The following is a 21544-nucleotide window of genomic DNA, read 5'->3' as shown; positions in this document are numbered from 1 at the left end:
TATTCAGTTGGTAGCTCTCAAACTGTTGCTCAAACACCATGTCTCCTCGTGCCCTCTTAGCGCATACCTAATGATAAAACGTAAATAACTCCACCTATTCTTTTGGTGGTAAGATATCCATCTTAGAAGTTAAGTCAACTTTGGGAAACGCGTGTCTACTCGACATAGTTACTCTGGAAGAGCGGCGAGTTCTTGGGAAATGTCAATGCCTCGCTCATCGAGACACCCTCGTACTGATCCATTCCAACATGCCCACCCCTTGCCTTTCCTGAGAAGCCACTACCACCAACACCCTCGCCAAGAATGTACTCAAACGCCAGGTTTGCATGCTCCACGAAGAAAGTGTAGTGGCGTCTATTGCTCGGGGAGACAAGCTCAAGCTGAAAGCCTGTAACCTTGTCCTTGAGAGTGCCAGTAACCGCGCCGCCATACGTCTTGCTGGCAAGGACGTAGTCTTCCGTGTCGGACGGGGTTGGAGATGTCGAACGAAAGACGGGTATACCATCTCTAAACAGGGCCGCAGATTGGTGGACGTGGCCCTGATCCAGGTTTGACTCAAAGCGGAAGAAGCTGAGAACGTAAGGCCCGAGCATTGCTCGCACACCTTGCAGGTTCTTCAAGCATGTAAACCAGCTGAAAGCAGACCAGAACCTCTCATGACCACCAATGCCGCTCCAAGTCACCCTCTTGCCTTTGATCTCGACATCGAAGTCCAACGTGCCGGCAGGAATGGGTTGCGACCAGTGCAAGTGGCGAACGGGTTCCGTCGTTGCGTTCTCATTTGGCCAGACGTGGCCGTCGGCAGCAATAGGCAATGACTTGGATTTCGTGATGATCGTTCCTTTTACCGTGTCTGAGTGAAGAGTGATGATAGCCTCGCTCATGTCTGAGTTCACGAGGAAAGAAAACTGGTATCCTTCCTTCTCACTGTACCACACGCCCCTGACACCTTGTGGACAGGTTTCCATGACAGTTCGCTCGGCGTAGTAGAGCTCGGAAAACCGGGTGCCATCAGAAAACCCAAACTCGAGCGACAGGCGAAAATTGCCAGCGCCTAGGATCGAGTAGTTCGGGTCGCGGTAGAAGCCAAAGATGAACGACTGCATGCCATCTTCAGAGACGCCATCAAAGGCCCACTGCTCACCAGCAGTTGAGTTGAGTGGACGAATCTTTGGCATTTCTATGTTCTCGGTGGCACCCCTAGCGAAATCGACCAGCTTCCTGCCTTTGGCCATGTCGTAGGCTGTCAAATTGCTGATCTGACAACCTGATGCCTCGATGTTGTCGGTTAAAGGCACCTGCTGTTCTTGTACGGCAAGACCAGCGAGGTTAGGACTTTTCCAATGCAGAGGCCATGGTTCCAGCCACACTTTGCTGCCCCGAGCAGGGGAAACAAGCAGTGAAGCCAAGAGAATGTTGGCAGCAATCATGACTTTTTCGAGATGGCTATTCGAAAAGATACAGAAGAGCTGTAAAGCGGAGTAATTTTGGCGTGAATGGGTGAGTCAATGCTGCGAGCTCGGATGGATGCTGTGAAGCGGTGGAATAGAGCGTGTGGGGGATTTTGCAGGCATACTTTATGGCTATCTACTCCAGCTAGAGTCCCCTCTTGAGGCTGGTCCATCCCAATTGAGTTTTCGATGTCCGAAAGATAAAACTGACCTCCGAACACAATGGTTCACTGGATAGCATATAACCAGGTCCCGTAGATGAGCGACCGAACATCCAGCGACACAAACGTTGCTCTCCAATTTCCTTCCATTATTCACGCTTCAACTCGCGATGCATATCCCTACCAAGCGAACTGCTGTCGTTCAAGGCGACGATGGTTGCTTACGGATCGATGAGAATGTGCCCATGCCGCAGCCTAGACCCAACGAGCTCTTGGTGCAGGTGAAGGCTGTGGCCATCAACCCATGCGATCACAAAATGTACGAACGGTTCCCTTGCCCTGGCGCAGTTGACGGATGCGATTTTGCTGGAATCGTTGTTGGATTGGGATCCGACGTTACGGCCTTCAAAGTCGGCGACAGGGTGTGCGGAGCTGTCCACGGATCCAATCCGAGTCGGCCGGAGTCCGGGACGTTCACTCAGTACACCGTATCCGAGTCCGAGTTTACGCTCAAGCTCCCACCCAATATGTCATTCCGACAGGCTGTTGGTCTCAGCACGACGGGGCTCAGCACACTGGGGATGGCAATTTACAAGGGTTTGATGTTGCCGGGAACCCCTATGCAACCAGCCGAAAAGCCCCGCATGGTGCTGGTTCATGGGGCCAGCTCGTCGGTCGGAACAATGGCGTTGCAGCTCCTTCGCCTGTGAGTTCGTCTCCGAGCGGGGCAGAGTCTCCCATTTTGGTGTCGCTTGTCAGGGTACCCCTGATACTAACGATCTAAAATCCAAATAGGATAGGACACATCCCCATTGCCACCTGTTCGCCGAGGAACTTCAACTTGGCCAAGAAGTACGGCGCAGAGGAAGTTTTTGATTACAACGATCCGGACTGCGGCAAGAAGATCAAATCGTACACTCGCGACACGCTGTCCTACATCATTGACCCTTTTACGGACCTCAAAAGTGTTGCTCTGTGCTACGAAGCGATGGGACGAGCAGGGGGCCGCTATGCCTGCCTCGAGATGTACCCAGACTACGCTCTGGAACGGAGGGCCGTTAAATTATTCTTTGTCATGGGGATGGCCATTTTGGGTCATCGTCTGGATTTGGACTACGGCTACGAGAGAGACGAGGACCCGGAACTTAGAGCGTTTGGCATCCGCTGGTACAAAGACCTGCAAAAGTTGCTGGATCAAGGGAATCTGAGACCCCATCCACTGAAGGAATTGGATGGGAAGTTTGAGGGTATCCTGGAAGGCGTTGAGATGTTGAAAAATAAGGAGGTCTCCGGCCAGAAGCTGATTGTAACTTTGGACGAATCCTAATTAGTAGTTGACGATCATTCCTTTCCTTTGTCTTTCAGTTTATGGACCGCATCGTGGATCAATGACCACAATGTGCAGATTTATCAGGGTAAAGTGAGCATGCTCAGCCGACCTTCAGGTCTGCCTCCTAAGTCCCCGAATGATTTCAGATAATAGACAGGCTATAGTTCTTAACAGAAGACCATCTTATGAACCGTGCTGTTTGGCTCCAGTAACATCAAGGCTTACATGGCAAACGCATATTCTCCATAGGCCAAAACAAAGTTTGTGAACGAGGATTAGTGTCTCCGAAGCGACTACCGACCGCCGAACATGCAGGGGACCTCTGGCTTCAAGGAGTAAGATGATATAACCCTTAGGCGCATCAGCTGTCGCGCATCTGCTGCACGCAGTATTGTTTTCATTCTTATGTACGAAATCGACAACGCCTACCTCCAGGATCGACACCATGCTGCAACTACTGGGATTTGAACTGCTAACTGCAAAAGCATTCTTCTTGTTATTAGGTGGTAGCATTGGGGTAACTCTTGTCTACTTCTTGCATTTTTACAACGTCTGGCCATTTGGCAATGACGTTGAGCCTGCGACAGCAGATCAGTTGCGACACATACCGTTGCTCCGGTTTGATGGATCGAACAATGTTGAGATATACATGAATGAGACCCGGAGTCTCCTTCGGCAAGGCTACGAAAAATACTTGCGCCAAGGCATCCCTTTCCAGATACGTCACCCCGTCGGCGAATTGGGCTCCCAAGTCCTTCTACCAACGAAGTACTTGGAAGAAGTCAAGAAGGCCCCAACAGACCTCTTCAGCTTCGAGGCCTACTCAGCGAAGTCCTTCCTGTTGGACTACAGTCGAGCCCCAAGACAGACGGAAGCTGCGGCACATGTGATCCGGGTTGACCTAAACAGAAACTTGGGTAAGCCGTCTATAACATCTATTCTTTCTTCCCTTCGATCTATGCTGATCGGTTCCCCAGGACCTCTAGTGACAGACCTCTGGAACGAAGCCGCCCAGCACCTCAGCGAGAACGTCTCCTTTGAGTGGAAGACCGCGTCAGCTTATGAGCTCGTATGCAGCTTTGTGGCCCGCGTAGCTTCTGTCGCTCTCGTTGGAGCTCCGCTGTGCCGAAATCCGGCTTGGCAGCAGATCGTCGTTGAGACGACGTTTGTTGCGTTTGGGGCAGCACAAGCCATCAAAGACAAGTACACCCCACGTTGGAGATGGCTGGCTCCCTGGTCAGAGTCAATTCAAAAGGACTTGCGACGTATAAGAAAACAGTCAATTGACCTGCTGCGGCCCCTCTACAAAGAACGGCGCGAGGCGATGTCAAACACGGACAGCTTCGGAGATCCATCTGAAGTTTACAGAGACGTCGTCTTCTGGCTCATGAAGAGCAATCAGAAAGATCGGTCATTGTACGGAATTACTGAATCGCAACTATTCTTATCTTTGACAGCCATACACACTACCTCGGGGACACTCAATTCATTTGTCTACGATTGGATTGCGCATCCCGAGTACCATGACGATATCTTGCTGGAAGTCACCGAGACCCTCGCCAAGGTTCAGGCTAATAATGGCCAATGGACACTGCAACATGTGGCTATGATGCGAAAGCTAGACAGTTTCATGAAAGAGAGTGCCCGGTTGAACCCCATAGGCTTCGGTGAGTCATGTTTCCCAAAGAGGTGAGCCGACGTCACGGAGCAGACTATTCGCTGACCCAGAGTTTTCTAGTTTCTACCCAGCGCTACACCCTAAAGCCGTACACGTTCAAGGATGGCTTCCACCTTCCGGCGGGCACGACTATCATGTTTCATTCCGACGGCGCTCACTATGACGCTGATAACTATCCCGACCCAGAAAAATTTGATGGTTATAGGTTCTTGCGCCTTCGCGAGACAGTCGATCCTAATCGATTCCATTACGCTTCCGTCTCGGATAGTGCGCTTGGTTTTGGGGCCGGGATACATGCATGTCCGGGTCGCTTTCTCAGCGCCATCGTTATGAAGTTTTTCCTGATCAATTTCATGACGCAGTACGAGTTCAAGTACGAGCATGGTGGCACAGAGAGACTGCCGAATCTCTACAATGACAACACTAGCAGACCCGCCCCAACTGTTAACCTGCTGGTTAGGAGAAAGTACTAGGAAGGACTCAAGGACGATGAAAATCCTTTGGCGGAACACTCGAATACTCCCGCTTTGGTTCGCGGGCCACAATTGTATCGTCCATGGATAGTTCATTTGGAATATGTTGGCTGTCAGGACAAATATCCCAACAAAGCTGCATTCAAGTCTTTTATCCTATGGGATTTCGGGATGAAATCATGATGTCAATTCCAAAAGCCCCTTCCTCGGACAAAGTGATAAAAAGAATACATTCCCCTATTCGTACGCTCACCCGTAAATCACGCATATCAACGTGGTCATCTTCCATACCAGTCATCAAACCGAAGATTTAGGCAGTTCGCAATCAGGGTTTCTGTAGACAGAATCAACGAACATAGCTTATATTGTCCAATTCATGGTTCAGTGATGCTGATACTCGTTCTGGATGCTGACTCGCGGCCCACGTGTATCCGGCCTTAATCGATTACGATGATGTGAGTGAGCCAATGTCCTTGCGTTGGCTTGGTACACCGTCTTGAAAAGACTGAGCCGTCTGTGGTTGGCGAGGATTTAGAGTTGGACCACTTCCCCTCATCTCCACGCTGCCCACCTGTTCGGACGCGTCAGGGATCCCCCTAATACACCCAGGATGCTTGGTTAGATCCCGACTTTGGCGCACAATCCAGCCAATCGGGGTGCGGTCTCGGTGTGCAATCGCCGAGCCCGATAGCAAAGGCAACGGTGCAGGGATGCCGCAGCCGACAAGCATGGTCAAGCCATCCCAAGCTACAAGCTATGTCCACATCCGAACCCTGAGGAGAGCTTTGATATTCACATAGTCGCTGTGCTTTTCAGCCATGTGAAGACCTCATCTTCCTTCACTCCAACCAATTTTCTCCTCAACACCAAGACAGAAATCAAACGCACCCAATATGTCATTTTCAATCGAATCCAAGATTATTGAACCGTACCTGGTTCTCCGCCAAAGTCTGGCACCCCTCAGGCTTTCCAGATGGCAAATGTTCAAATTCATCGCCAGAACTGTCCTCTATTCAGCTTTCCCTCGTGTCTTCCTCCTGGGCACGGTCCTGAGTCTTGTCGTGTACGGTCTATATCGCGCAACTTGGGGTCGACAGCAACGGGAACCTGATCATGGCTTTCCCATCGTCAAAAGAAATGATTACCATTTCGACACCATCATTGCGGAAGGAAAGAAACTGGTGAGATGGCATCCATGTCTGCTTGGCGGCAGCACAAAGAGCTGACATGGGACCGCATAGTATCCGGACAAGCCTTTCATGGCCATCAACAAACGATACAGATTCGTCATCTACCCTACCAGCAGCTGGGACGAGCTCAAACGAGTTCCCGAGCAGACAGCATCTATCATGAACTTCCAGCATGTGTGTAACTCTGGCGATTGGAGTCTGATCGGCGGCGAGACACACGAACTCGTCAAAACCATCACTGCCGAACTGACCCGCTCCCTGCCCGCACGTGTCCTCAACCGTCAGCAAGACGCCAAAATGACCTTTGACACCATTATCGGTCACTGCCCCGAGGAAAAGGGCTTCAACCTCCTAATGACGTCTTTGGAGATCATCGCCAAAATCAATGCCTGCACATTTGTTGGCAGAGAGCTTGGGCGCAATCAGCGCTGGGTCAAAGCCGTCATCTATTCTCCTCTCTTCGTTTACATGGCAGTCACGCTCCTGAATGCTACACCAAGCATCCTGAGATCGATTTTGCGTCCTTTGTACTTCCTGCCTGTTACCAAGAATTACTGGGACATGAAGCGGTTGCTGAAGCCAAAGCTCGACGATGAAATCAAGACATTCAAGGAAACCAAGGATAAGCGCAAACTTCTCGTACCTAAGTCAGATGAAGATCTTCCCTTCACGCAATTCCTGCTGTCACGATACACCGAAGCTGCAGCAACGATTAAGCAACTCGTCACAGACTACATTCAAGTCAGCTACACCTCTACACCGACGACCGCTTCTGCATTGTATCACGCGTTATGGGAGCTGGCACAGCATCCCGAGGCAGCCGATATCTTGCGTCAGGAGCTCAAAGAGGTTATGGTGGACGGTCAGCTGCCAAGGACCCACCTTCAAGAACTGAAGCGAATGGACAGCTTCCTCCGCGAGTCTTTCCGACTTCATCCCATTACTCGCTGTAAGTTGCAATGCCTACTCTGAACAAATTTCATTGTCGTCCTCGCAAGTATCTAGTATTCTTTCTTTCGGATTTTTGACATAACCAACTTTGTTCGCAGTCACTCTTCAACGTTACGTCAAAGAGCCTTTCCAGCTTTCTGATGGCTCTACGGTCCCGCCCGGCGTGATGGCTGTTGTAGACGCGCAGGAGATCAACAGGTCCCCTGATCTCTGGGAGAATCCTGACAAGTTTGACATGGACCGTTTTTATCGCCTGCGGGAGTTGTCTGGCAACGACAACCGCTATCACTTCGTGACCACTAGCTCGAACTCGCCGGGCTGGGGCGATGGATTGCAGGCCTGCCCCGGTCGCTTCTTCGCCACTAGCACGCTCAAGATCGTCATCGCCCATGTTGTTATGAACTATGACATTCGTCTGAGGAAGGTGGCACCTCTGAAGAGCAGTCCCTTGGTCAACGGGTCGTACGCACCGGACAATTCGGTTGAGATATTGTTCAAGTCTCGATCTCCCAAGTAACTAAAGCGCTGGAACAACAAACATCCCCACCCACCAAGTCAAATTCAGTAGCATTATTGAAATAGGATTCACATTTCCATTGTAAAGAATCATTATTGACACAGTTTCGCAATCAAATACGTTGTATAGAAATATCCTTCGCGTTAGTCTCCAAGACTAGTGACATGTCCGCTAACTAATCATATTTCTCTTTTGTGAACAAGGGTTTATTTCTAGGGATATCTCGTATTTCTTTTTAAAAAGACGAGATGGCAGTCTCTTTGCGAGGCAAGAATATTTGGCATCTTTCTATGGACAAAAACAACGAGACATGGGCTATCTATTTCCTGTGTTGACGCTTCATGCTTATTCGAGACGACAATTCCCATAAATGTCAGTTTCTGTCGTTTTACGCAAACACAAGATTTTAGAAAGTTCAACAGGGCTCTTACTCTGCCGAGAGAGGTTGTGGCTGGTTAGGCCATGTTGAGCTCGCCCTTGCAGCTGGACTTTGGGCTCGGCGTTTCGGCGCCGATTCAAAATCGGCGTCAACTCCCTGGTTCGGCGAACAAAGGTGGGGCAGGGAATGCAGTGGTAGCTGAGTCATTCTGAGGCTGGATAGGAAGATCGGAAACTTGGAACATTGGTGCGAAAGTCAGTCTTGTTGAAAGTTAGTTTGTCCAAATGCAAGGTACAGAGCTTCTTGTCATCGGAGTTCGGACCGGTGAGCTTTTGTCGCAGCATTGCAGATGTAATGCAACGGTTCGTGTAGACACCGGTTTGGTTGACTACGAACCGTATCTTTAAAAGAAGACTCTTGGAAATGACATTATTTGGCCTAAAGCTTGTAGAGCTTTCTTGCCGTCATTTTCAACAAGTCCTAAAAGCTCAACATGAAGACCCAGAACGAGCCTATCGCCATCATTGGCACCGGATGCCGCTTTCCCGGAAGCTGCGACAGTCCTTCCAAGCTATGGGAGCTATTGGAAAACCCTCGAGACTTGTTGAAGGAAATTCCAGATGATCGATTCAGCGCCGACGGCTTCTATCACCCCCAAAACTCCCATCATGGAACCAGCAACGTACGACATTCGTACCTGCTGGACGAGGATTTGCGCACCTTTGACGCCCAGTTCTTTGGAATCAAGGCTATTGAGGCAAGCTCGATTGATCCACAGCAGCGTTTGCTCATGGAAACTGTGTATGAGGCACTGGAGTCGGCTGGGCTGTCTGTAAAACGACTGCAAGGTTCCGACACGGCCGTCTATGTTGGCGTGATGAGCGCCGACTTTACCGAGATGCTGGCGCGTGATATCGAGAAATACCCCACGTATTTTGCTACAGGCACAGCACGCAGCATTATTAGCAACCGCCTGTCTTATTTTTTTGACTGGCACGGCCCGTCCATGACAATCGACACAGCCTGCTCATCGAGCTTGATTGCTCTGCACCAAGCTGTGCAGGTCCTTCGTTCAGGACAATCCAGAGTTGCCGTGGTAAGTTCAGGCTTTGAACCACGTGTACAAAATCAAATTAGTAGTAAAGCATAAGCTGATTTTAACAGGCTGCCGGATCGAACCTCATTCTGGGCCCAGAGCAATACATCGCAGAGAGTAAACTCCAGATGCTCTCCCCAGCGGGACGAAGCCGCATGTGGGATGCGGAAGCTGACGGCTATGCCCGTGGGGAGGGTATCGCCGCTGTCGTTCTCAAGACTCTCAGCCAGGCTCTAGCCGATGGCGATGACATCGAGTGCATCATCCGCGAAACTGGCATTAATCAAGACGGAAAAACTCCCGGTATCACAATGCCTAGCTCCAAAGCACAAGCATCTTTGATTAGATCTACCTATGCCAGGGCAGGTCTTGACTTGAGCAAAGCAAGCGATCGACCACAGTTCTTTGAGGCTCATGGCACTGGTGAGTTATTTATGATGCCGTCGGTGCTATTCGCATCACAATTACTAACAAGACAAGGTACTCCCGCCGGAGACCCCATTGAAGCTGCGGCAATCAGCGACGCTTTCTTCGGCGACGACGTAAAGTCCGAGTCTACAAACACGCACGACACTCTTTTTGTTGGCTCTATAAAGACAGTCATTGGTCACACTGAAGGCACTGCCGGTCTGGCGGCCATTATCAAGGCCTCGCAAGCGTTACAATCGGGCACTCTTCCACCGAATCGTCTTTTCAACCGCCTTAATCCCAAGATTGAGCCGTATTATTCAAATCTGAAGATCCTGACCGCGGCACAACCGTGGCCGAGACTGCCAGGAAATGGCATACGCAGAGTCAGTGTCAACAGTTTCGGTTTTGGAGGCGCGAATGCCCACGCCATCGTCGAGAGTGCGGACGCCTACGTAGCCAAGAAGTCATCGGTGCCAAGCCCCCGCTCATTTGCCCCTTGTCTCCTCTCAGCTGCTTCAGACACTGTCCTTACTTCCATGATCGAGCGCCTCAAGAGCTTTTTGAAGAACCAACAATCCACCAGCAGTACCGGGATCAACATGCGCGACCTGGCATGGACGCTGTGTAACCGTCGTTCAACCTTGGGGTCCCGCACTGTCGTGCCCGCAGCCAAAGATACGCAAGATCTCATCGACAAGTTGGACGCTTCCATTGAGTCCCCCACTGTCTCATCCACCAACAAGTCTTCCGATACCGGCATTCGGGTATTTGGCGTGTTCACCGGCCAGGGTGCGCAGTGGCCGCGGATGGCGGCTGAGTTGATTGAGGACTCTCCCTCCGTTGCGAACATTATCAAACGCCTCGATCAGAGCCTGCAATTGCTGCCACCGCGCGACCGACCGTCATGGACCCTGCGCGATCAACTGCTAGCTCCAAAAGAATCCTCCATGGTGGCCAACTCATCTCTGGCGCAACCGCTTTGCACGGCCGTCCAGATCATACTTGTTGATCTGTTGAGAGTTGCTGGAATACAATTTTCTGCGGTGGTTGGTCATTCTTCGGGCGAAATCGGCGCAGCATACGCCGCCGGCTACCTTTCCGCGACTGATGCAGTCCGGATCGCCTACTACCGAGGTCTCCATCTCCAGTTGGTGACTACGAAAGGAGCCATGATAGCTGCGGGCACGACGTTTGAGGATGCTCAAGAGCTTTGCTCGCTGCCTGCCTTTGAGGGGCGAGCATGCGTGGCTGCGAGCAACTCCCCAGCCAGCGTCACGTTGTCAGGTGACGCCGATGCCATCGAGGAGATTCAGATCGTCCTTGAAGATGAGAAGAAGTTCAATCGCCTGCTCAAGGTGGACCGTGCTTATCATTCTCATCATATGAAAGTTGTAGCAGAGCCATACAAGCGGTCACTAGAGGAATGCGGGATCAGCATCTTGCGTCCTTCCAGCGGCTGTCGTTGGGTGTCTTCCGTTTTTACGTGCGAGATTTCCGAAATTCCTTCACATGTGAGCCTTGGCAGTTCGTACTGGGCTTCCAACCTCGTTGAACCAGTTAGGTTTGCTGAGGCCTTGGAGGTGCTTTACTTGGGCAACACAATGGACGGAATGTTCAATCTCGGAATCGAGGTCGGACCCCATCCCGCACTTCAGGGCCCTGTCAAGCAGACTGGTAAGTCATTGCCCTGTCCTTAAACAAATTTCGTGACTGACTATTTCCTCGCATAGTGCAAGAATACACTGGGGAGTCACCGTTGGCTTACACGGGACTATTGGAGCGTGGGAAGAATAGCACAGAATGCGTCTCCAAGGGCCTTGGTTACATCTGGCAGACGTTTGGAGAGGGTGTCGTTGATTTCAACGCATATGAGACCTTCTGTTCCGGTGAACTGGTTGACAAACCGAACTTCGCCGTCACAAAGGGCCTTCCCACCTATCCTTGGGACCACAGTCGGACACTTTGGCAAGAGTCTCGGCTCTCAAAGGCTTTCAGGACGAATAAGAACCGCTCTCATGAGCTTCTCGGCCGCCAGATCCTAGACGGCGTACCAGGCCGCATGCGATGGCGCAATATCATTAAGCGCAGCGAAATTGAGTGGCTCGAGGGTCATCAAGTCCAGAGTCAGATCGTGTTCCCCGCGGCTGCGTACGTTTCGGCTTGTATCGAAGCCTGTATGCGTGCGTTCTCCGAAGATGGCTCTGTTCAGTGCATTGAGCTCCGCGACTTCGACATTGGACACGCAATGGTGTTTGAGGACGATGACAGCAATGGTGTCGATGCGACAATTGAACTGGGCGAAATAACAAAATCGGACAACACCATCAGCGCCCGATTTGGGTTCCACTCCACGGCAAGCAACGATGCCCTGGCCATGAACACTCATGCCAGCTGCCGAGTTATCGTCGTTCTGGGTGAAAGTGACGCCAATCTCCTGCCGCCGAGGCCGCAAGATGAAGACGAATTTTTGTTATTAGATGTCGAAGAAGACCGATTCTACAACAACCTCGATGGCCTCGGCTTTGGGTACTCGGGGCCTTTTCGCGCCCTCCGGGGACTGAGGCGCCGGCTTGGCTATGCCGAGGGTCTCATCCAGAATCCGGCCTCAACAGTCGACATCAACGTGCAACCGCCGTTACTTGTTCATCCAGCTACACTGGACTCGGGCATTCAGTCCATCATGATGGCTTACTCGTACCCTGGAGATACTATGCTGCGCTCCGTCTATGTTCCCACGCGATTTGAACGCATCCTTGTCAACCCAACACTCTGCGCTGATTTCGCTGGTCAACCTGTGAAGGTCCAGTTCGATTCGGTTGCATTCACCGGCGCCGCGAAGAGTGTGACAGGTGACATCAACATTTACTCACCTCGTGGAGCCACCTTCAAAGCTGTCCAGCTCGAGGGTCTTCAGACTCGACCACTTTCTGATCCCACTCAGTCCGACGGCATTAACATCTTCACCGAGATGTCATGGAGTGTTGCCGAACCCGACGCCGAAACTGCCATCGCAACGACATCTGTCCCGCCTCTGGATGGAGATTTCTTCTTCGCACTCGAGCGCGTTGCTTACTATTATCATCGCGTTCTGGGCCGCGCATTTCCCTCCGACGAGCGCGAGAATCTGGAATGGAACTTCAAGCGGTTGCTCGAGTACAATGACTACGTTCTGAACAGCGTCGCAACGGGGACGAACCCATTCGCGAAAGACGAGTGGAAGCATGACACCGAAGAGATTATCAACGGGATCCTCGACAAATACCCTCAGAGCGCCGACCTAAGGCTCATGCGTGCCGTTGGTGATAATATCGTCGCCGTGGCTCGGAAGGAAACCACGATGCTCGAGCACATGATTCAGGACAACAAGCTCAATAACTTCTACGAGTTTGGAGAGGGCTTTCCCCGGTACACTTCGTACCTAGCTACTTTTGCCGGCCAGGTTGCCCACCGGTATCCTCACATGAAGGTTCTCGAGATCGGTGCCGGGACGGGTGGTGCTACGAAGGCCGTTCTCAGGGAAGTGGGTGACCAGTTCTCCAGGTACGACTTCACTGATATCTCAGGCGGATTCTTCGAGAAGGCGTCCGGGGTCTTTTCGTCCCACAAGTCCAAGATGAACTTCAGAGTTTTGGACATAGAAAAAGATCCTTTGGCACAGGGCTTCGAAGAAGGGTCGTACGACCTGATTGTGGCATCACTTGTGCTCCACGCCACCCGCAACCTGACGGAGACCATGGTCAATGTCCGCAAGCTGCTCAAACCGGGCGGGTACCTGTTACTGCTTGAGATCACCGAAAACGAGCAGATGCGATTCGGTCTTCTCTTTGGCGGTCTTCCTGGATGGTGGCTTGGAGCCGACGACGGTCGCGTCTTGTCTCCATGCATCGGTCTTGAGGCATGGGACAATGTTTTCAAACAGACTGGATTTTCCGGGGTTGAGACTGTTGTCCCACATCACGACACTCTCCCAGTTCCTCTGTCCGTTATTGTGGCGCAAGCAGTCGACAGCAAGGTCGAGTTCCTGAAACAGCCCTTGAGCCAATTTTCAGAGAATGTGATCCCTCGGTTGACAATTATTGGCGGGGGATCCGAAAGCTCAGCGCTGGCTTTCGAAGTGCAAAGACTTCTCTTCACGCACTATGGTGCCATCCGCTTCGTCGAGTCTCTGCATAGTCTGCAGGACGGCGACTTGGATGTTGGTGGCAGTGTTCTGTGTCTGGCCGATATAGACGGTCCCGTGTTGAAATCGATCGATGCGACCAAGCTTCGTGGCTTCCAGGAAGTCTTCCAGCAATCTAAGCACGTTCTTTGGGTTACCCGAGGAGTCCGCGACGGAGATCCCTACGCAAGAATGGTTGTAGGATTCGGAAGGACGATTGTGCTCGAGATGCTGCACTTGCGTCTCCAGTTCCTTGACCTTGACAGTACAGCAATACTCAGCCCTTATGCCATTGCTGAGGCAATGCTCCGGTTCGACGTGGCAGGATCTTGGGATGAGAGCGGCGACATGGCATCCTCCCTACTGCACTCTCACGAGCCTGAGGTGTTCCTCGATGCTAGTGGTAAACTCTTTGTCCCCCGTTTCAAGCACAACACCGACATGAACAATCGATACAAGTCTGGGAGAGGGACGGTCAAAGAGCTGGTCAACGCCGAAACTTCAGCCATTGAACTCCGTCATCAAAGCGACAGCAAGACATGGGAGCTCATGGAAGTTGATGCTCAGCCTACTCATCCATCATGGTTGTTACGAGATTACCTTGTTGAAGTGGATATCACCTACTCTGTTAACCGATCCGTGGCCATAACCAAGGACTGCTTCCTCTTCCCTGTCCTAGGAAAGGATACTCGCACTGGAGACTCTGTCCTGGCGTTGGCTCCGAGCCTGGCGTCCAAGGTCTCAATTCCAAGGTCATTTGTTCTCTACGGTATCCCCTTCTCAAAGGACCAAGGGTCTGAGATTGTCGAGATTTTCTACTCAGAGCTGATCGCACGCGCGGCCTTGGGCAACGAACGCCTGTCTGGCACTCAGATTATTCTTATTGAGCCACGGGATCACTTGGCAGAGTCGATCAACAGGTTGGCAGCTGACCAGGGGGCCAATGTCTTGTACCTGACATCCAAAACCGACACCAAGTGGACTCATGTTGGGCCCCGGACGTCCAAGTTGGCAATTCAGCGCCTGGTCAAGCCCGACACCGCACCTGAAGCCAACTACTGTGTCATGGACATGGCCGATGACGGAAATGTCACTATGGCAATCTCCGACTTCTTGCCACCGGCCCAACGCCGCATCGTCCGAAAGGCCGACCTCACTGGCTCTGCTGCCCACCTACCGACGCGCGACTGTTCGAGAGACATTCGAACTGTTCTGGCTGATGCCTCTAGTTATGTCTTGGACAGTCGAAGGGTGACAAAGAGCATTCGTGGACCAGCCGAGCCAGCTTTCGCTGTCCTGTCACCCACAGATGTGTCCGGCCCGGAACCTCCTGCAGAGTTTGTCATCTCTTGGAAATCTTTGACGAACAAGGTTCCTGTTTCTGTGGAACCCGTTGAAACCAAGGTTCGTTTTCAGAGCGACAAGACGTACTGGCTGGTTGGTCTCACCGGTGGCCTCGGTCTTTCGCTGTGTGCCTGGATGGTGCGACAAGGCGCTCGTCACATTGCCTTAAGCAGCAGAAATCCCAAGGTCGACGCGGGCTTCCTGTCCAAGATGCGTGAGAAGGGTGTCAGCATCGAACTGCTTGCGGTGTAAGCCTCATATTTTACCCACATTTGCTCACATTAGTGGTCCATGGCTAACCTTTGTTTTGCAAATAGCGACGTTATTGACCGTGATTCTGTCCAAAATGCACACAAGACCATTGAAAGAACCATGCCAGCAATTGCCGGAGTCGCTCAAGGCGCCATGGTGCTTCACGACACCATGTTTTCCGAGCTTGACATGGAGCGCGTGGAGAAGGTCACGAAGCCCAAGATTCAAGGCAGTTTGCATCTTGAAGAAATATTCCACGACGCAGATCTGGACTTTTTCGTCTTCTTCTCTTCGATGGCATCCATCGTCGGCAATCCGGGCCAGTCGGCCTACGCCGCTGCCAACATGTTTATGTCTGGTCTCGCAACCCAGCGCAGACGCCGAGGACTCAACGCGTCCGCGGTTCATATCGGAGCCATCTTTGGCAACGGGTACGTCACGAGAGAACTAACACTCGCCCAGCAGGAATACTTGAAGAGGGTAGGAAACCAGTGGCTCTCGGAGCAGGACTTCCATACCCTTTTTGCTGAGGCTGTCTATGCCGGGCAAGCCCACCGCGGCAAGAACCCCGAGCTCGCGACGGGTTTGATGACGATTGACGACAGCGACGATTTTGGGAAGAACGTCACATGGTTCAACAACCCCATGTTCCAGCATTGCGTGAGAACAGCGCAGAACCAGGGACAGGCAGTGGACTCTGGCAAGAGCCGTCGCCGAGTCCAAGCCAAGATTCTGCTTCAAGAGGCAGTCAGCTCAGATGATATCCGCGAGATTATCTACAGTGAGTACCACCATCGTGATTGAGCTACTAATTGAGGTAACGTTTCGAAACTAATGGTATTTGACGCGATAGACGCCTTTGCAGCCAAGTTGCAGGACGCTCTGCAAGTCGAGGAGGGCCGAGCTGTGGGCAGCTTGACAGCAGACAATCTTGGCATTGACTCTTTGGTCGCGGTTGATATCCGCTCCTGGTTTATCAAGGAGTTCCAGGTCGAGGTTCCAGTCCTCAAGATTCTTAGCGGCGCCACCGTTGACGACATCATCGCCCAAGCCCAGAAGCTGCTGTCGAAGGACCTGATCCCCAAGTTCGATGCGAACGCAACAGGCTTGTCCAAGCCTCGAGAAAAGGTTACAAATGCGGCGCCGACAGAGGTGAAGGATACTCCGACGGCGACTCCGAAACCAACAGTAACGGCGCCGAAGGCTGATTCGTTCAAGCCCAAGGCCGTGAACAAACCTGGGATGTCTGCTGTTCCATCGAATAAGATGGAGAAGAAGGACACCAAGCCTACAATCTCCTTCAACTTGCCGAAGCAACAACCACCAAAGGAAGAGACACGGATGCAGGTGATCCCGAAACAAGACCCAGTTGCTCCGCCTCAGCTATCGCCTTCAACGCCCGCCAAGTCCATCTGGTCACCGACCACAGACGTCAGATCCAGTATTGACTCTGTGATGTTCGACAAATCCACAACAATGTCTGTCCCTGATTCTCCGGCAAGTTCCATGTCAACTCCGGTATCCAATGTCGACAAGCCCGAGGCTGGATGCCAGCAACTTTACCACAACACATTCCGTACTCTTGCGGAGCCAGATATTTGCAAGTATCTCGCGCAAAATAACGCGATTGCCAGCGCCGGCACAAAGATTTCCAAGAGCGTTCCCATCTCCTTCGCCCAGTCAAGATTTTGGTTCCTGCAACATCTTCTGAACAACCCTGCGTCTGCTCTCAACATCACCATGGCCATCGACCTTCGGGGTCCATTGAATATTCAGAAGCTCGAGAGAGCAGTCTTGTCTGTGGGCCAGCGACATGAGGCACTTCGCACCAGGTTCACAGCCAGCAAGAACTCGGAGGGTGTTGTGCAAGAGGTCCTTGAGGGGTCGTGCCTGAGCCTTGAGGTCTACGAGATAAACGACGCCGGCCATGCTGAACAGTTTTACAAGGCGTTAGCCGATCACAAGTACCGGCTCGACCAGGGCGAGAACATGAGAATCATTCTTCTCAGAATGATGCCGACATCATACCGTCTCCTCATCGGTTATCACCATATCAACATGGATGGCGTCAGTCTTGAAGTCGTTTTGCGAGAACTCCAACTCGGTTACGACGGTCAAAACCTCTCCCCTGCGCGAGACATCATGCAGCACCCCGATTTCTCCAAGCAGCAGCGATTGGACTACGATTCCGGACGCTGGTCTGAGGATCTTGCCTTCTGGCGCAACGAGTTCAGAGGCCAGCCCCCTCCGGTGCTCCCTCTTCTTCCCTTGGCTAAGGCACAATCCCGCGTGCCTCTGACCACGTACTCGACAACCACGACCGAGTTCTACCTTGACGAGGAAACTTCGACCAGTATCCAGTCAACCTGCAAGATGCTCAAAGTTTCACCCTTCCATTTCCACCTTGCCGTCTTCTACACGCTCTTGGCTCGGCTGGTCGACGTTGATGAGCTTTGTATCGGCGTTAGCTCAGCAAACCGACAAAGCCCCGAGGCCATGAAGAGTGTCGGCTTGTACCTGAACCTTCTTCCCCTTCTCTTCAAAGTCGACCGAAACCACACCTTTGCCAACGTCCTCAAGCTAGTCCGAACCAAGGCCCTCAACGCTTTCAGCCATGCGGTGGTGCCATTCGATGTCATCGTCAAGGAGCTCGGCGTGGCAGGAACTACTTCGCACAGTCCGATCTTCCAGGCAATGGTCAACTACCGCCCAGGAGTATCGGATGCTCGGCAGTTCTGCGACTGCGAAAGTGAGATTTTGACATTCAAGCAGGGCGACGTGGCGTATGATCTGACGTTGGACATCATCGAGAATCCTGGTGGTGCATGTCGTATCATGCTCAGCGGCCAGTCGGTCTTCTATGGCGAGTCAGAAATGACACGCATGAAGACCATGTACTTGGAGCTTGTGAACTCCGTCTCTCGCAACCCGGCAACTCGATTGAGTGCTGCTCCTATCTACCGTTCGGAAGATATCAAGACGGCCATTGAACTTGGACGAGGTAAGTTCTAGTGAACAGTATTTGTGTGAGTCGCTTCACGATCACTGATCCGTTTTCTACAGGACCCTTCCAAAAGCCGAAGTGGCCAGCGACCCTCGTACATAGGATTGACGACATGACCGAGCGCTTCGGCGACAGAATTGCTGTTAAAGACGGCCAGGGAACCAGCATCACCTACCGGGAAATGTCACGAAGGATCGGGACCATCAGCAACGCTTTGAGCAAACATTGTACCCGCCCCATTGGAATCAACAGCAAAGTCGGAATCCTCCTCGATCCCAGCTTCGATTGGATTTGCTCGATGCTGGCCGTTCTTCGCCTGGGAGCAACATATGTACCTCTCGACATCACCATCGGCTGGGAAAGACTATCGTCCATTGTGCGGGATTGCGAACCGGATCTGGTTCTGGTAAACAATCGAACAGAGCTCGAGGCTAATAACCTGCAGCCCACCATTTTATCTGAGCAGCTGGTCAATGTTGAAGCTCTCGCAACGGCCTTGAACCAACGCGCGGGCCCCATCGCAGCCCAGTCAGACCTCGTTGCGGCCCTCATGTACACCAGCGGCTCGACAGGCGTGCCTAAAGGGATTGTCATGAAGCACGAGTCATTCCGCAACACTGTTGAAGTGTTGACGGAGATGGTGTCTTACCGCGAGGGACAAGAAACGTCACTCCACCAGAGTTCCTACAGCTTCGATATGTCTCTCAGTCAGATCTTCTTGGCCCTTTCCAATGGAGGTACGGTTCACGTTGTTCCGAGGGAGCTACGCGGCGATCCGGAGGCCATCTCTTCAATCATCGCCAAAGAGGGCATCACATTCACAACGGCTACCCCGTCTGAGGCCATCAGCTGGATCAGTTACGGAGATTCCGCAGCGCTCGGCAAGTCGTCCTGGAGAAAGTTGCTGAGTGGCGGCGAGCCACTCAAGGAAAGTCTGACTAAGAGCTTGCGGAAGGTTGATAATCCAGATCTAGAGCTGGTCGACTGTTATGGCCCTACAGAAATCACCTTTTGCTGCAGTACCAGGGTGGTAGACTACCGCCTCGACTCAATTCCCAGTACCGAAGCGGAAGGGTTCAAGACTTGGCCTAACTACTCTGTATACATCCTCGATGCCAACCGAAAGGTCGTTCCTGCCGGGGTTCTCGGTGAGATCGCCATCGGCGGCGCGGGTGTTGTCGCTGGATACAGCCACCGCGAGCTCAACAACGTTGGCTTCGCTCAAGACGCCTGGGCCTCGTCAGAGTTCTCACAGAGTGGCTGGAATCGATTGCATGTGACTGGAGACACTGGCAAGCTCAACCCGACCGACGGTACGCTCATTCTCGGTGGAAGAATTGCGGGAGACACCCAGATCAAGCTTCGAGGCATGCGCATCGACGTTCGTGAGATCGAGTTGGCCATCATGCAAGCCGCCGAGGGAAGCATCTCAGACGTGGTAGTGGCCGCCCGGGAGTCCAAGGCCACCGGTGCCAGTTCCTTGATTGCTTTCGCCCTGACAGCCGGTTCACAAGCGTCTCAGGACCTTAGCCGCGTTCTGGCTCGACTTCCTTTGCCCGGATACATGCGTCCAGCAGCCATCATTTCTCTCGATGAGTTCCCCAAGAATCCTTCCGGCAAGGTCGATAGGATCGCTTTGAAGAACATTCCGCTGCCTAAGGCACAAGAGTTGGAGATTCAATCTGCGGGCCATGGTGATGATGAGCTCAACGACATTGAATTACAGCTGTTGCAGCTCTGGTCACAGCTCATATCACTCGAGGTGCTCTCGCAGTACCAGATCACCAACGAATCCAACTTCTTCCACGTCGGTGGGAGCTCTATATTGCTCGTCCAGCTACGAGCGCTGATAGAGAGCTCTTTCGGCACAAAGGTCACCCTGTTCCAGCTGTTTGAATCAGGTACGCTGGCAGGCATGGCGGCAGTCATCGCCTCACTCTCGTCCGCTTCCTCGGAGACACCAGCACAGGTCATCACCACCACTGAGATAGACTGGGAGAAGGAAACCAGCATCTCTCCTGACCTGCTCCGTGTGCGCGGTGAGCGATTCCACTTCGGAAACCCGACCGTTGTTGTACTTACGGGAGCCACCGGCTTCCTTGGCCGAGCCATCCTAACACGCCTGCTCGAAGATAGCGTCGTCGAGAAGATCCACTGTCTCGCCGTCCGTCGGGGCATTCAGGACGAGATTTTCCGCTCGCCCAAGGTTGTTTTACACCAAGGAGATCTAGCAGCTCCGCACTTTGGTCTATCGGAGGAGGAGCTTTCAGATATCTTCTCCAAAGCACACGCCGTGATCCACAATGGCGCTGACGTTTCCTTCATGAAGTCTTACGCCACCTTGAAGCCGGTCAACTTCGAGACCACGAAGCAACTCGTGCGTCTCAGCTTGCCGCGCCGAGTTTCCTTCCACTACATCTCGTCGGCTAGCATCGTCCAACTCACGGGACAAGAGACCTGGGGTGCTGAGTCCGTCAAGCCCTACCCGCCGATTGCAAGCAGAAACATGAGCGGATACATCGCGACAAAGTGGGCCAGTGAACGATACCTCGAGAAGATCAGTGACCAGTGCGACCTGCCCATCTGGATTCACCGTCCCTCTTCCATCAAGGGGGCGGGCGCCCCGGCGGGCGACCTGATCTCTAACCTGCTACATTACTCAAAAGATATCAAGGCCATGCCCGACGTCAGCTCCTGGAACGGTTGGCTAGATTTCATCACGGTGGAGGGCGCGGCTATGCAAGTCGTAGATGAGGTTTACAAGGACTACTCTTGGCCAGGCCGGGTCGCATATCTCTACGAGAGTGGCGAGGAGATTGTTCCGTTGACGGACCTTAAGGCCACGCTTGAGCGCGATACCGGATGTGAGTTTGAGGTGCTGGCGATCGATGAGTGGGCGACACGAGCTGAGTCCAAAGGAATGAGCGTGCTACTTGGGGAGTATCTACGTGGCGCGGCTAATGCGCCCGTCACGCTGACGATGTTGCAAAAGGAAGAAGCCTGGCTTTGAGAGTCTAGCGGTCCTTCCACTAACTTAACGATGATCATGACATGGAGTTCCAGGAGTTCTGGAGATGGTTCTTCTTTTTAATGATATTTCATTTGTACTTCATAGTGTAATACGACTGAGCACATATATTTCAACCAA

The 21544-nt window shown here is 52.4% G+C and overlaps 5 protein-coding genes across 5 annotated transcripts; 4 read left to right on the top strand and 1 right to left on the bottom strand.

Moving 5' to 3' along the window:
* Positions 1-155: 155 nt before the first annotated feature.
* ccsF-1 (Diels-Alderase ccsF) lies at positions 156-1430 on the bottom strand (the record flags this gene model as incomplete). The annotated part of the gene is made up of 1 exon (XM_036633513.1): positions 156-1430. The coding sequence occupies one exon, from the start codon at positions 1428-1430 to the stop codon at positions 156-158; it is 1275 nt and encodes a 424-aa protein (XP_036501542.1).
* A 352-nt stretch (positions 1431-1782) lies between these two features.
* On the top strand, positions 1783-2939 carry ccsC-2 (Trans-enoyl reductase ccsC; the record flags this gene model as incomplete). The annotated part of the gene is made up of 2 exons (XM_036633512.1): positions 1783-2318; positions 2408-2939. The coding sequence occupies 2 exons, from the start codon at positions 1783-1785 to the stop codon at positions 2937-2939; spliced, it is 1068 nt and encodes a 355-aa protein (XP_036501547.1).
* Positions 2940-3387: 448 nt separating this feature from the next.
* ccsG (Cytochrome P450 monooxygenase ccsG) lies at positions 3388-5093 on the top strand (the record flags this gene model as incomplete). Its single annotated transcript, XM_036633511.1, has 3 exons — positions 3388-3859; positions 3920-4609; positions 4681-5093. 3 exons carry the CDS (start codon positions 3388-3390, stop codon positions 5091-5093), a joined length of 1575 nt encoding a protein of 524 aa, XP_036501548.1.
* Positions 5094-5986: 893 nt separating this feature from the next.
* Positions 5987-7751, top strand: ccsD (Cytochrome P450 monooxygenase ccsD; the record flags this gene model as incomplete). Its single annotated transcript, XM_036633510.1, has 3 exons — positions 5987-6274; positions 6335-7232; positions 7333-7751. The coding sequence occupies 3 exons, from the start codon at positions 5987-5989 to the stop codon at positions 7749-7751; spliced, it is 1605 nt and encodes a 534-aa protein (XP_036501545.1).
* Positions 7752-8623: 872 nt separating this feature from the next.
* ccsA-3 (Polyketide synthase-nonribosomal peptide synthetase) lies at positions 8624-21406 on the top strand (the record flags this gene model as incomplete). Its single annotated transcript, XM_036633509.1, has 7 exons — positions 8624-9226; positions 9295-9649; positions 9707-11311; positions 11368-15388; positions 15458-16173; positions 16246-18393; positions 18456-21406. 7 exons carry the CDS (start codon positions 8624-8626, stop codon positions 21404-21406), a joined length of 12399 nt encoding a protein of 4132 aa, XP_036501546.1.
* Between the last annotated feature and the right edge of the window lie 138 nt (positions 21407-21544).

The sequence above is a fragment of the Colletotrichum siamense genome, assembly GCF_013390195.1.
Source record: "Colletotrichum siamense strain Cg363 chromosome Unknown KSG_Cg363_contig01, whole genome shotgun sequence".
NCBI lineage: Eukaryota > Fungi > Ascomycota > Sordariomycetes > Glomerellales > Glomerellaceae > Colletotrichum > Colletotrichum siamense.
The sequence above is the reverse complement of the archived record's forward strand: the minus strand, read 5'-3'. Positions and strand labels throughout refer to the sequence as shown.